The sequence below is a fragment of the Mobula hypostoma genome, chromosome 13 (assembly GCF_963921235.1).
Source record: "Mobula hypostoma chromosome 13, sMobHyp1.1, whole genome shotgun sequence".
Taxonomy (NCBI): Eukaryota; Metazoa; Chordata; class Chondrichthyes; order Myliobatiformes; family Myliobatidae; genus Mobula; species Mobula hypostoma.
Window position 1 is genome coordinate 81,563,841 of NC_086109.1, and position 16,186 is coordinate 81,580,026.

Sequence of the window (16,186 nt, forward strand, 5' to 3'; positions counted from 1 at the left end):
GGACACCTTGCTTAATAGTATTGGTCCACGGCACAAAAAAGATTGGGAACCCTTGTAATAAAGGGGTATAGACCAAATTCAGGCAAATGCAACTAGCTCAATTAGGCAACTTCATCAACATAGACAACTTGGGCCAAAGAGCTTCTTTCCATGCTGTATAGCTCTATGAATCTGACTCTGTGTAAGATCAAATCAAGGAATAACATTTTATCATCCAACTAAGCACATCACAGCCTTCTACATTCAGCACATAACAGGAACCAGCCCCCTCTCTATGGATTCTGCCGATACTTCTCACTGCCTCAGTAAAGCAGCCAGCATAATCAGAGACCCTACCCATCCCAGACATTCTCTTCTCCACTGTCCCAACAAAATCAGAATCAGAATCAGGTTCAATATCACTGGCATGCATTGTGAAATTTGTTATTATGCAGTGGTAGTACTGTGCAATACGTAATCATAAAAACTGCAAATTACAGTAAGAGCTATATTTATATTTTAAAAGTTAATTTAAATAAGTAGTGCAAAAGAGAAAAAACAAAAAACTGAGGTAGTGTTCATGGATTCAATGATAATTTAGAAATCTGATGGCAGAGGAGAAGAAGATTTATTTAGTGAGATACACTGCAGAATAGGCCCTTCCAGCCCTTTTAGCCATGCTGTCCAGCAATCGCCCAACTCAATCCTAGCCCAATCATAGAACTACTTACAATGACCAATTAACCTACCAACCGGTATGTCTTTGGACTGTGGGAGGAAACCAGAGCACCTGGAGGAAACCCATGCAGTCACAGGGAGGATATACAAAATTCTTTAATGCAGTGGTGAGAATTGAACCCGGATCACCTGTACTGTAAATCATTGTGCTAACCACTGCGCCACCATAGCGCTGAGTGAATCGCTGAGTGTGTGCCTTCAGGCACCTGTACCTCCTTCCCGATGGTAACAATGAGAAGAGCAACAGGCAGAAGATACAAAAGTCTGAAACCACATACCACCAGATTCAAGGACAGCTTCAAGCCCACTGTTATCAGACAATTGAATGGACCTCTTGTACAACAAGATGGACTCTTGGCCTCACCATGTACCTCACTATGATCTTACACTTTATTATTTACCTGCACTACACTCTTTCAGTTTTTACCCTTTATTCTGCATTGTTATTATTTTATCTTATTCTAGCTCAATATGCTGTGTAGTGATCTAAACTGAATAAACAGGACGCAAGACAAAATTTTCTCTGTATCTTGCCACATGTGACAATAATAAACCAATGTTAATTCAGCAATTTCAGACAAACAACCACATATTTCTAGTGTTTAGTTTTCTGTCGCTCTCTTCTCAAGTTTCTTTTGTCTCCTCCTCTACACACCTGCTCCCAGCTCTGTTATCAGTGAAAATATGTGCCGGTGCCAAGCACTGCTGTATGTGCGTGGGTTGCCTGTCTGTCACTGAAGGACTTTACATGTGGAGCCAGAATCTGTTGTTGTCTGTATCACCTGAGGAGACAGGCAAAAACGATGCTTTTCTGTCCCAGATGCCCTGCCTTGTTGGAACAAAACCTTAATTTCCACATGAATAATCTGGCAAGTATTCAACAAAGTACAAAAGCAAAATATCGCAGGTGGTGGTAAACTAAAGTAGAATCATTAAATGGTGAAATACACAGTGGGTCAGGCAACATCTATGGAGCATGAAAGGGATATCATTTCAAGTCTCTTTCAGCCAGCATTATCACTGTTTGAATCGCCCAATCTTTCCTTGCCTTCAGCATTTTCCTTAATATCTGCATCTGCCACAAACACATTACTCTCCAACATAAAACTTCTTTCATTCTAAACCTTTCTCACTCCCCAAAAGCTGACTCATCCACAGTGTGTTTCCACCATTTTCAAATTTTATTTTTGATTTCTGCTACCTGAACTATTTTGCTTCAGGGATTTGTTGAATGCTAGTCTGGTTGCCTATGTGGAAATTAAGACTTTGTTCTAACAAAAGAGGATATCTGTAACAGAAAAGCCTCTCTTTATACCTGTTGCCTCAGGTGATACAGCCAACAGCAGATTCAGCATTGCCCCTGCCTCCACATGTAAAGTCCTCTAGTGGTGGATAGCTAGCCAGCATACTGACAACAGTGCTTGGCACTGGAGCATGTTTTCACCGATAACAGGGCTGCAAGCCGTATAACGTCAAGGTGAAACAAGAACCATTTCTAGCGTGAATAAAGACCCAGAGACTTTTGCAGCCAAACCCTAGCCTAAAAGATGAAACTGCTGCGGAAGAGATCTGTTTCACTGCAAATTTTCACCTAAGTGAATGCACCAAAGTATGTAATTATGTTGTCATGATGAGGAAGATGGAACACTGTTTCCAAGCAGGCCAACTGCTAAGGGAGTGGGTTAGTTCTCCACAGGGAATCATTGGCTAAATGCAGATGCTCGTTCCAGACTCCACTATCTACATGCTATAACACAGAACGGATCAAGGATCAACTTTATTCACTATATACATTTACATGCCTGAAGAATTTACTGTGGTGTGTTGGTCCAGGTGTGACAAGCAAAAAAAAAACTGTTGCGTAAATCCATAAAAATGTTGATATGTTGGCAGTTCAAGGGAGCAAATCTGCCAAGCTGCACTGTCCAATGATGGTACATTGAGTCCATGTACATTCATAACAACCTGAACTGAGGAGTCGTATGCACTTTGTTTTGGCTCCTCAGGTATACTCCGCTCACATTTAATGTGAACTCATTCATCTGAATGGGGATGTTGATTTTCATACTAAAGTAACTGAGGGTAAGGGGAATAGTTTGTTAACTATGTTAACTTATTCAATTATCAGGATCTGGATGTTAGCTGACATTTATTGCCCAGCACAAGTTTAGTCCATGTTTTGATTAATTTAGAACTTAGAACATAGAACAATACAGCACCGGCAAAGGACCTCCAACCTACAATGTCTGTGTCAACCATGGTGTCATCCAAACTGATTTCATTCCTGTAAATGGCCCGTGTTTTGCCATTCTTTGTGTGCCTTTGAAATGTTTCTCTTGCATCTGCTTCCACCATTTCCCCTGGTATCCATTGCTCTCTGTGTAAAAAATCTTGCTTTGTAAATCTCCTTTAAACTTCTCTCTTCTCAACTTAAATCCTTGCTCTCTAGTGTTTGACATTTCCATCTTAGGGGAAAGGCACTGACTCTCTACCTATCTATGCTACTCATAATTTTATATTCCGGTTATTTGGGCCATTGGCTAATCGGGGCAGCTGCCTACTTGGGACAACTCTTAAAGAACAACAAAAACTAATTGAGAAAATAGTGGGATTCCCTTTGTTTATTTGGGACACAATGCCACTTAATTGGGACAGGTGACAGTTGGCGAAGTTTCTAACAAGCTTTAGTCACGTGCAGTTGGGTGGCTGTTAGATACTACACTGTGCTTAGAGCAAACAGTTTTTCAATACGCAAACAACAGGAATTCTGCAGATGCTGGAAATTCAAACAACGCACATCAAAGTTGCTGGTTAACGCAGCAGGCCAGGCAGCATCTCTAGGAAGAAGTACAGTCGACGTTTCAGGCCGAGACCCTTCGTCAGGACTAACAGGACAGTAACAGCGGCACTTTCAAATTTCTTACTAACTCTTCCTTCAGTTAGTCCTGACGAAGGGTCTCATCCTGCAACGTCGACTGTACCTCTTCCTAGAGATGCTGCCTGGCTTGCTGCGTTCACCAGCAACTTTGATGTGTGTTGCCAGTTTTTCAATACCGTCATTTGTGTGTGTTTGTGTTCAAAAGGCAGTGATTTTGCTCACTGATAGTTGTTGAGAAAAAAACCCAGTAAGACAATGCAGATTGGTTTTTTTCTCATTGTGGTTTCAGGCATTCAGACTTGGAGATGCCAGAAACAGCCGGGAGCATAAATGAAATGACTTTACTACTTCACCGAGTTAGGAATTTCAAATAATTTGAAGACATCAACAATCATCTTGAACGTTACAATAAAGTTGAAGATTTAGTGGATGCAATTGTCATGAGCATTGTATGAAGACAGTCCATTTTCTGCAATAAGTGTCTGTACTGATTTTGTTCATTTACAGTCAATCAAAAAAATATAGCAGTATATACCTGATGAATTCCTCTACCGTTAACTATTAGAAACTACAGTTTTAAAGTTCAAAATGCAAAGTAAATTTATTATCAAAGTACATACGCATCACCATGTACACCCCTAAGATTCATTTTCTTGTAGGTATTCACCATAAATACAAGAAACATAATAGAATCAAAGACCACACACAACTGCATGGACAAATAACCGATGTGCAAAAGAGAGCAAATTGTGCAAATGCAAAAATAAATAATAATAATAATAAGCAAAAAATGTCAAAACATGAGATAAAGCGTCCTTGAAAATGAGCTCATAGGTTGTGGGAATAGTTCAGTAATGGGGCAGTGAAATTGAGTGAAGCTATCCCCTCTGGTTCCAAGAGCCTGATGGTTGAGAGGTAATAACTGTTCCTGAACCTGGTGGTGTTGGTCCTGAGGTATCGGTACCTCTTCCTGATAGCAGTAGCAAAGCGACAGCATGGCCTGGATGGTGGGGTTCCTGGATGATAGGGGTCTTTTCCTGTAACAGTGCTCCATACAGATATGCTCAAAGGTGGGGAGGGCTTTACACCTGATAGACTTGGCCATATCCATTACTTTTTGTAAGCTTTTCTGTTCAAGGGCATGGTGTTTCCATACCAGACTGTGATGCAACAAGTCAATATGCTGTCCATCACACATCTATAGAAGTTTGTCAGAGTTACAGATTACATGCTGAATCCTTGTAAACTTCGAAGAAAGTAGAGACACTGCCTTGCTTTCTTCATAATGGCACTTCAAGTGCTGGACCCAACAGATTCTCTAAGAAATTTATAGTTGTTGTCCCTCTCCACCTCAGAACCCCAATGAGGAGTGGATCATCAACCTCTAGCTTCCTCCTCGTGAAGTCAATAATCAGCTTCTTGGCTTGCTAATACTGAGTTGTTATTGTGGCACCACCCAGCCAGGTTTTCAATCTCTCTCCTACATGCTGATTTGTCACCAACCTTGATTCAGCCAACATCAACAAAGTTAAATAGGGCATGGAAATGTTGCTTGGCCTTACAGTATTAACCAAGTAGAGCAGGGAGCTAAGCACACAGCCTTATGGTGCACCCGTGCTCATAGAGATTGTAGAGGAGATATTGTTGACAATCCGAACTGACTGGGGTCTACAAGTGAGGAAATCAAGAATCCTGTTGCACGAGGAAATATTGAGACTAAAGTCCTGACACTTATTGATTAGTTTTGAGGGGATGTTAGTATTGAATCCCAACCAGTAGCCAAAGAAGAGCATCCAAATGTAAGCACCTTCGTTGTCCAGATGTTCCAGGATTGAGTGAAGAGCCAATGAAATAGCATCTGCTTTGACCTGTTAGACGGTAGGCAAATTAGAGCAGGTCCAAGTTGCTTCTCAAGCAGGAACTGATATTTTTCATTGCCAACCTTTCAAAGCACTTCATCACAGTGGATGTAAGTGCCATTGGATGGTAGTCATTGAGACCGGTTAATACATTCTTCTTAGGCACTGATGTAATTGAAGCATGCTTAAAGCAGGTGAGTACCTCAGACAGCTGAAGCAAAGGGTTAAAGATATCGGTGAATACTCTGGCACAGGTCTTTAGTACTTAGCCAGGTACCCTGTCTGGACCAGATGCTTTCCTTGGGTTCACCCTCCAGAAGGATGCTCTTATGTCGGCCTCAGAGACCAATATCACAGGGTCTTCATTGACAATGGGGCTTTGTGAAGTTTCTTCCGTGTGTTGATGGTCAAAGCAAGCATAAAAGGCTTTGAACTCATCTAGGAGTGAAGTCTTGTCACTTATGTTGCTTGATTTCACTTTGTAGTACTCTAGTAGTAGAGTTAGTGTTCTAATTTGTTCCATATTTCATTTAAATAAATAATTTGTTACTCAGTTAAATAGTCTTTTTTCATACATTTTTAACTATTTCCTTGAAACTTCAGCTAATTGGGGCAGTCGCTTAATTGGACAATATGTGCAGTTCGCGATATGTCCTGATTTACCGAAATCCACTCTAATTTTATTAGGTCCTCTCAGCCTCTGTTGTCCCAGAGAAAACAATCCAAGTTTGTTCAACTTGTCTTTGTAGCTAGCCTCTTATAGTGAAAAACTGTCTAATCTAGGCAAAGTCCTGGTGAACCTCTTCTGCACCCTCTCCAAAGCCTTCACAAATTCTTCCTGGAACGTCGCAAACATAAGTAAACACAACACTTCAAATGTGGACTAACCAAAGTTTTATACAGCTACAATATGCCTTCTCAATTTTTATACTCAATGCTCTGACCAGTGAAAGAAAATATGTTGTATGACTTCTTCGCCACCCTAAATGCTTGCTTTGGCATGTTCAATGAATTATGAATTAAATCCCAACATCTCTCTGTACTTCAATGCTCCTGAGGATCATGCTATTTAATGTATCCTTTCCACTTGAATTTGCCCTCCCTAAATACACATCTCACACTTACCAGGATTAAACTCCATCTGCCATTTCTCTGCCCAGATTTCCAGTTCGTCTACATCCTGTGGAAAGCTTTAAGACAACCTTCCTCACCATCCATAACTCTACTGAATTTTATGCCATCTACAATCGCACTAATCAGCCCACCCTTATTTTCACCTAAACCATTTAAAGATGGTTAATTATGCTTTAAAGACAATATATTATTTTACACATAATATTTTGAATTTTTGGTTAGCATGTATGAACTGAGTGGGAATGTCTCTGACTATCAGATACACCAGTGAAAGGGCTGTCATTGTTCACCAGCTGTAGGAAGGTCATCATGGCAGACTGTGGGTGAGGCATCAGTCCGCACTACCTGAGGCTGAGTCGCTGCTTCCCAACGAACAGAAGGGCCACAGAGGAGACACCTCATGGTGGCTGGTAACTGTATAGTTGCAGTAAGTCATTACAGTCCCAAGGCTTGAATCAGGATCATTGTGAGGCATAACAATATCTTCATGCAGTTTCTTTAAAGGATAAGATTGATAACATTTTTCCTCATTAACGCTGACTGATTACCTTCCATTCCATGACAGCAATACCAATGAAAATTTAAATTTTAAAATTCAGGCTGAGCATTTCTCTCTCAGTGACGTGGAATATTCAGAACATCATAACCTTTCTCATCTGGCAGCAAACCCTGGCAGAATATCTATAAGTTAAACATACCCTGTTCTCTCATAAATAAACAATATTCCATTTTCTAGGTGTTTTTACAGCACAAGCAAGCTTGTGGAACCTCCAAGGTCTTTTTTTTTCCACAAATCTTTCCGAGCTTGTTCAAACTCCCGTGTATCATAAGGATGTTAATTTAACGAAAAGAAAGAAGCCTCTGGGCCATTGACGTTTTAAGTCTCTGGAGTGATAGATTGTATAGCAGTGTAATCTTTATTACCTCAGCCTCTGAATTTAAACACTCAGCTCCTAACCCTCTATAAGCCCAGCCTAAGCTCAAGATGACTTACATGTAGTGAAGGTGAGGATTTTTGGCAAATGCTCTTGGCGCAATCGACCGCAGTCCTGAATTTATGATTGTCCTGGAAATGAGAACAAATGCAAGAGGTTACAAGCTCTGTTGGCTCAAAACTGTGATTTACTATGCACCTGACCAGATGGGTGGACTGGATAAACCCTTAATACCATGGCTGCTTGTACTCTGTACAAATTAAACATCTACAGTGACTGCAGAATGACCAAGAAACAAACCTCAGCATTTATTAAAAATGAAAAGTACCTTTGATGAGTTCAGATCAAAGCGATGAATAGATTCTTTGTTCAGTTTTTCTCCTGATACTTTTCCTTGCCAGGCATCTTAGATTAATATTAGTACACATTGCACACTGTATCATTCAGCTCAAATGAGCCATCAAGGATTCTCAGTCAAAACCAAAGAAGTGGGGCCCAGGTTGAATCAGATTGCCATGCCTTCTGTATCTCATATCACAGCAGAGACTCTGATAATCTATTTTTTTCCCCTGCAATCAGTCCTGGCAATATATTGAAGAGAGAGCTTCAGTGAGCTGGAGAGAGATTTTTGATGGCATTGAAATATTGCTGCACAGAGGGTAACTTCAGGTTTAAAGAATTTAGCAAATTTAAACCGTTTTAAATCTGGGTCCACAGAGAAATTATATAAGCATTAATTATTGACCGGATGAAAACCAGTTGCATCTCTGGTATATTGACAGGGAGTTGAGCTTCTTTAACTGCAGTGAAACTAGGAATACTCTGGCAAGTGGGAATTCAAATTTTGGTGCAGTTATAACAAAACTCAGCTTTGATTGCAGGAACTAGAAGTAGAGACCCAAACATACAATGGACTGCTGGGGACAGCACATTGGCCTGGGGCCTAGTTTTGGAAAGTCCCAAATGCCAAAAGAGGCTCTTGAGCCTGCCCCACCATTCAGCAAGGTCATGGTCAATCTGATTTTGAAACTGTATCCAATTCTTTCCTGATCTCCGATACTCTTGACTCCAGTAAAGGTTAAAAACCTGTCAATCTTGACTATAATTAGTGACTTGATCATTAAAAAATTTGTGAAGAGTTTGACCTTAAATTGATTAACTCTATGGTTTACCTGGGCCCAAACATTAAGCAGGGCCTTGCAGTCCATTTGATGCCATTTTGCTGACTCCAAAGGCCGGTCAAGATTAAGAAAAAGAACACAAACATTGAACTAATTGGAACAAGGTTAGAGGTTTGAGGTCTTAAGCTGTTAAAGTAAGTCGGCATTTCTGAGAAGAAACCTGATTAATGCATTCATATCCTTGGGATAAATTTAACATTGCTTTCCACTACCTTTTGCTCAAGAGTTCCACCATGATCTAGTTCTTTCCTTTTCTCCAACCTTCAGTGAATTAAGGACAGAAAGTAAATGGACCTCAAATGGTTTAGTTGGTTTCTTTTCACCAAGCTCAATCACTTTGATTTACTGATGAGAAAAGACTCTAATGCCATCCATCATATTCATGTTGAATAAAGAAGAGATTAATCCCCCCTCTGCACTCACCCTGCTCGTGGTCCATTGCTTTTCAGAGTATGGCACTTTAAATTCAACTGTCTGTGCAATCTATAGTTACAATAATAAATTGGCAGATGACATTTAACCTGATCAAATGTAATGTTTGCACCTTGAGAGATCAAATGTGAAAAAAACAGTCCACTGTTAACGGCAAGACCTTAAACACTGTTGATGCCCAGAAGGATTATGGGGTCCAAATTCACGATTGCCTGAAAGTGGCTACACAGGTTGGTAAAGAAGGCATATTAGACTTCATCAGTAGAGAAATTGAGTTCAAGAGTGGGGAAGTAATGTTGCAGCTTTATAAAACTCTAGCTAGGCGGCATCCGGTGGATTGCATTCAGTTCTAGCTGCCCCATTACAAGAAAGAACGGGAGGAGTTGGAGAGTGCCTGGATTAGAAGGTATGTGCTACAAGGGGAGGTTGTTATCTCTGGAGCAGCGGAGGCTGAGGGGAATTTGATGGATGTTTATAAAATTATGAGAGGCATAGATAAAGTAGGTAATACCAGCGGACATGCATTCAAAGTGAAAGGAGGCAAATCAAAGGCGATGTACAGGGCAAGTTTTTTTTACACAGAGTGGAGGGACCCAGAATGTGCCATCTAGATTGGTGGTGGAGCCAATTTCAATAGAGTTATTCAAGAGACTTAGATAAATACATTAATGTGCAGGAAATGGAAAGATAGAGACAATGTGTGGGTGGAAAGGATTAATGTAGTTGGGCACTTGATTACTAATTCAATTAGTTCAGCAAAACATTGTGGGCCAGAGGGCCTGTTCCTGTACTGTTCTGTTGAGGGTTTCTTCTTCCATTATCCTTTACAGAATCCATCATTCACTGGGTGAAAATATTTTTCCCCTAACTCCAGGCTAATCTTTCTAAAAGCTCCTTTAAGTCTATAACCCCCTGATATTGACATCTCGGCAAAGGGAAAAAGGCCATCCCAGTTTATCTGATCTAGTCTTCACATAATTTTATACCGTCCATTTTCAATTCCATCCAGTTCCATGTGTTACAAAGGTACTAATCGGAATTCTCCTCACAACTCAAGTTTTCCACTCTAAGCAGCATCTACATAATCTCTTCTGAACACCCTCTAGTGCTTTCACATAACCCCTGCTATGTCGCATGTTGTACTCCAGCTGTGATCTATATGATGTTTTATACAGTTTTAGCAAAACCCTTCCTTTCTCTACAGCATCCTGTGTTTCTCTTAAAGACATGGACCAAGAAATGCTGAGCAACATACTCAAAATGTTGATGGATCTCAGCAGGTCAGGCAGCATCTGTGGAGGGGAATAAATGCAAGAGATTCCACAGATGCTGGAAATCCAGAGTAACACAGAAAACATGCTGGAGGAGCTCATCAGGTCAGACAGCATCTGTGGAAAGAGCCAACATTTTGGGGCAAGGCCATTCATCAGAACTGACACCGTCTTTAGAGAGTCTCTTTATTCCTCTCCATAGATGCTGCTTGACCTGCTGAGTTCCTCCATCATTTCACGTATGGAGGGGATTAGACAGTCGATGTTTCAGGCTGAGACCCCTCATCAGGACTGGAAAGAAAGAGGGCAGAAGCCAGAAAGAAAAGGTACGGGAAGAGAAAGGAACACATGTGGCATGTGATAGGTGAACCCAGGTGAGGGGGGAAGATTGGTAGGTAGGAGAGATCGGAGAGTGATACTGATGTGAAAAGCTAGGAGGTGATAAGCAGAAGAGGCAAAGCATTGAAGAAGATGGAATCTGATTGGAGAGGAAAGTGGATCTTGGAATAAGAAAAAGGAGGTTGGGAGCCAGAGGAAAGGTGCAAAAATAACAGGGTTGTTATCATGGGTTACTTTAACTTCCCTAATATTGATTGGCACCTGATTAGTTCCAAGGGTTTAGATGGGGCAGAGTTTGCTAAGTGTGTCCAGGATGGATTCCTGTCACAGTATGTGGACAGGCCAACCAGGGGGAATGCCATACTAGATCTAGTACTAGGTAATGAACCGGGTCAGGTCACAGATCTCTCAGTGGGTGAACATCTGGGGGACAGTGACCACTGACATAATTATCATGGAAAAGGATAGAATCAAAGAGGACAGAAAAATTTTTAATTGGGGAAAGGCAAATTATGAGGCTATGAGGCTAGAACTTGCGGGTGTGAATTGGAATGATGTTTTTGCAGGGAAATATACTATGGACATGTGGTCGATGTTTAGAGATCTCTTGCGGGATGTAAGGAATAAATTTGTCCCGGTGAGGAAGATAAAGAATGGTAGGGTGAAGGAACCATGGGTGACAAGTGAGGTGGAAAATCTAGTCAGGTGGAAGAAGGCAGCATACATGAGGTTTAGGAAGCAAGGATCAGATGGGTCTATTGAGGAATATAGGGAAGCAAGAAAGGAGCTTAAGAAGGGGCTGAGAAGAGCAAGAAGGGGATATGAGAAAGCTTTGGCGAGTAGGGTAAAGGAAAACCCCAAGGCATTCTTCAATTATGTGAAGAAAAAAAGGATGACAGGAGTGAAGGTAGGACCGATTAGAGATAAAGGTGGGAAGATGTGCCTGGAGGCTGTGGAAGTGAGCGAGGTCCTCAATGAATACTTCTCTTTGGTATTCACCAATGAGAGGGAACTTTTAAGATGGTGAGGACAATATGAGTGAGGTTGATGTTCTGGAGCATGTTGATATTCAGGGAGAGGAGGTGTTGGAGTTGTTAAAATACATTAGGACAGATAAGTCCCCAGGGCCTGAAGGAATATTCCCCAGGCTGCTCCATGAGGAGAGGGAAGAGATTGCTGAGCCTCTGGCTAGGATCTTTATGTCCTCGTTGTCCACGGGAATGGTACCGGAGGATTGGAGGGAGGCGAATGTTGTTCCCTTGTTCAAAAAGGGTAGTAGGGATAGTCCGGGTAATTATAGACCAGTGAGCCTTACGTCTGTGGTGGGAAAGCTGTTGGAAAAGATTCTTAGAGATAGGATCTATAGGCATTTAGAGAATCATGGTCTGATCAGGGACAGTCAGCATGGCTTTGTGAAGGGCAGATCGTGTCTAACAAGCCTGATAGAGTTCTTTGAGGAGGTGACCAGGCATATAGATGAGGGTAGTGCAGTGGATGTGATCTATATGGATTTTGGTAAGGCATTTGACAAGGTTCCACATGGTAGGCTTATTCAGAAAGTTAGAAGGCATGGGATCCAGGGAAGTTTGGCCAGGTGGATTCAGAATTGGCTTGCCTGCAGAAGGCAGAGGGTGGTGGTAGAGGGAGTACATTCAGATTAGAGGACTGTGACTAGTTGTGTCCCACAAGGATCTGTTCTGGGACCTCTACTTTTCATGATTTTTATTAACGACCTGGATGTGGGTGTAGAATGGTGGGTTGGCAAGTTTGCAGATGACACAAAAGTTGGTGGTGTTGTAGATAGTGTAGAGGATTGTCAAAGATTGCAGAGAGACATTGATAGGATGCAGAAGTAGGCTGAGAAGTGGCAGATGGAGTTCAACCTGGAGAAGTGTGAGGTGGTACACTTTGGAAGGACAAACTCCAAGGCAGAGTACAAAGTAAATGGCAGGATACTTGGTAGTGTGGAGGAGCAGAGGGATCTCAGGGTACCTGTCCACAGATCCCTGAAAGTTGCCTCACAGGTGGATAGGGTAGTTAAGAAAGCTTATGGGGTGTTAGCTTTCATAAGTCGATGGATAGAGTTTAAGAGTCGCGATGTAATGATGCAGCTCTATAAAACTCTGGTCAAGCCACACTTGGAGTACTGTGTCCAGTTATGGTCACCTCTGGAAAGGGTACAGAGGAGATTTACCAGGATGCTGCCTGGTTTAGAAAGTATGCATTATGATCAGAGATTAAGGGAGCTAGGGCTTTACTGTTTGGAGAGAAGGAGGATGAGAGGAGACATGATAGAGACAAGATAATAAGAGGAATAGATAGGGTGGATAGCCAGTGCCTCTTCCCCAGGGCACCACTGCTCAATACAAGAGGACATGGCTTTAAGGTAAGGGGTGGGAAGTTCAAGGGGGATATTGGAGGAAAGTTTTTTACTCAGAGAGTGCTTGGGGCGTGGAATGCACTGCCTGAGTCAGTGGTGGAGGCAGATACACTAGTGAAGTTTAAGAGACTATTAGACAGGTATATGGAGGAATCTAAGGTGGGGGCTTATATGGGAGGCAGGGTTTGAGGGTCGGCACAACATTGTGAGCCGAAGGACCTGTACTGTGCTGTACTATTCTATGTTCTATGTAAAGAAGGTGCAGGAAATGTTATTGTACATTACTTTCAGTCAAAGGCCAGTGGAAGTCATTAAATCTATTTTGGCTTCACTATGCGTATGAAGCCTTTACAAATCAGGCAAAACACCCATGCGATGATGTCAATGAGCATGCAATTTGTGTTTCAACATCATTTGCATGTGCCTGATTTCTGAATGGCAAAGGGCAGTTATGAAGAATAAAGTCTTCACAAGATATTTGGCACTACAGATATCAGCACAGTCCAGTCCCCGGTCATTCCATTGTAGGGAGGTCACCTATGGATTTTTGCACATCCACTTGTCTCACTCCCACCCACTCCTGTGGCAGCTATCTGTTGGATTCTCCCAACCCTATAAGCGCTCTCGTCCTCCAGCAGTCAAAAGCGTCCATGACTCCTGCTGTCTTATCATAACCGTAGAAGGAACAAACCATCTCCTATCCCCATTTTCTGACTGGATCAAGGTCCCAATCAAGGACCTTTCATCAGATGTATGATCTTCAATGAGAAAGGTCAATTGTTTCTCTTTCCAAATGTGCTGCCTAATTTCCAAAACTTCCTGCTCCTATTTCAGATTTCCAGCATCTGTAGTTATTTTTGATTTTCAAAGCTCTGATCTCTTGCAGCACATTCCCACTCTCCCTCCCACAACCCACCCCCACCTGACCGAAGGTACATTATTCACTACTGACCTCACACCCACAGCTCAATTTTTTCCTTACACCACAACCCATGACTCATGACCATCCCAGTACTGAGCCCTGTAAATTGCTGTGTACAGCTCACTGCTGGCTGAGAATGCAGTTGAGAAAAGAGTTCATAAGCTTGATAAGTAGAGGCAGATAGTATAGGATCAGGGAGATATGATAACATGTTATATTTGCTATAATTTTAGTTCTGCATGCATTTCTGGGCAGTACACCAAAAAGCCTAAGGAAAGATGCAGAAGGAATTTACCAGAATAATGCCAAGGGTGGGGTTAACTCAGAGAAGCTCGTTGGTCTCATTAGAACAGAGGTAACTGTTCGTGGAGGGAAGTCTCCTTTCATATTTAGCAACTGTCAGCTAAATATAGCTGACCCAAAACTCACATTTTTCGATACCTACAAATAAAAGACTTTTTACGGTCTCAAATATGTACATTTCCTAAAAGTCCTGATAAGAATCTACTAGATGTAATTTTTAATTTGAAACCTTTTTATAATGGATCTATATCTAATATTTATAATATGTTGCTGGGAATGAGAAGTGTCCCTTTAGATAAAATTAAAAATCTTTGGGAACAAGACTTACAGACTTCAATTTCTGAGGAAACTTGGAATGAAATTTTTAAATTGGTTAACACTTCATCGTTATGTGCTCACCACTCTCGTCTACAATTTAAAGTGGTCCATAGGGCCCACATGACCAAGGATAAGTTGTCTCGCTTTTATTTGGATATATCTCCTTATTGTGATACATGTAATAATGGAGAAGCTTCACTCATTCGTATGTTTTGGACATGCCCAAGTCTTAAAAAATATTGGAAAGAAGTACTTCAAACCTTCCCGGTACTTTTTAAAGTGAATTTTAAGCCTAATCCTTTGACCACTTTATTTGGTATTGTTGGAGGAAAGGATATATTTTGGAGAAATCTGATATGCACATTTTGGCTTTTATTTCTCTTATGGCTAGGAGGGCGCTCTTGCTTAAATAGAAAGATGCGGTTTTGCCCACTCACGTTCAATGGCTGTGTGATGTGATGTCATGTTTAAATTTACAGAAGATTCGGCGTTCAATTTCTGAATCTAATCAAGACTTTCAAACATTGTGGGGACCTTTTCTGAACTATTTTCAAAACCTTTGATTTGCCGTTAAAGCACAGATGATGGGTAATAATATACTTTTTTTCTTTTTTCTTCTTCACTAATCAGCTTCAGTCTTGGTAGTAGGTTAGATTTTTTTTTCCAAATAATAAATTTACTATATTTCAATATTATGAATTAATCAATTTGTATGAATATAGAGTAAGGAGCTTGTCTGTGTGATTCAGTATAATGTATTTGATATATTTCTTTTTTCTTGAACTCTGTATTCTCCTATGTAGAAAATTAATAAAAATATTGAAAAAGGAAAGAACAGAGGCAATTGAGTGAGGAACTGATTGGGGAACTTAAAATTATGAAGACCAAGGCAGGCTAGAGAGGGAGTAATGATTGTCTCTAGCAGAAATATCCATAGATCAGAGAACAAAGAGTGAAGACAATTGGAAAATGAAACAAGAGATACATGAGGGAAAACAGTGAGTGGTCTGGACCAGGAATGCACTGCTATGGTAGCAGATTCTCATATGCGTTCAAAAGGAAAGAAGAGATCATCATTGGAAAAGAGAAGAATTAGAGGACTTTCGGTAGAGGGTAGAGATTTTCTGAACTGGTAGGCTGAATGGCCTTTGCTGTAACCTTCCTCTGATTTCTGTGAAATCATCTTCCAGTCACCCCAATACCCCCAAACATTTTCCTTTGCTTCCTGTTACTGAGAAAATTTTGTTGCCATTTGCCTTTCCCGAGGCTTATAGTTCAGCTCTCTCAGAGAGCTAGTGCAAGAACAACTTTCTCATTGTACTAACACTTTCTCAATGTGTCAAATGGCCTCCTTTTGCTTCAAGGTCCTTTTGGACTTAGCCACCTCACCTTTTAGTCAACATGTGAAATATACAGATGAGTGGATTTGAACGATGGAGAAACACAGACAAAACGCTGGAGAAACTGAGCAGGTCAGGCAACATCTACGGAGGGAAATGTACAGTCGATGTTTTGGG

At 41.1% G+C, this 16,186-nt stretch overlaps 1 protein-coding gene across 1 annotated transcript in view; it reads right to left on the reverse strand.

The window, feature by feature from the left end:
- ntrk3a (neurotrophic tyrosine kinase, receptor, type 3a) overlaps window positions 1–16,186 on the reverse strand; it is a 983,676-nt gene that overhangs the window by 716,058 nt on the left and 251,432 nt on the right. Inside the window, exon 3 of the mRNA XM_063066043.1 lies at window positions 7,583–7,654. Coding sequence (XP_062922113.1) covers window positions 7,583–7,654 — 72 coding nt within the window. The remainder of the gene's footprint in view (window positions 1–7,582; window positions 7,655–16,186) is intronic.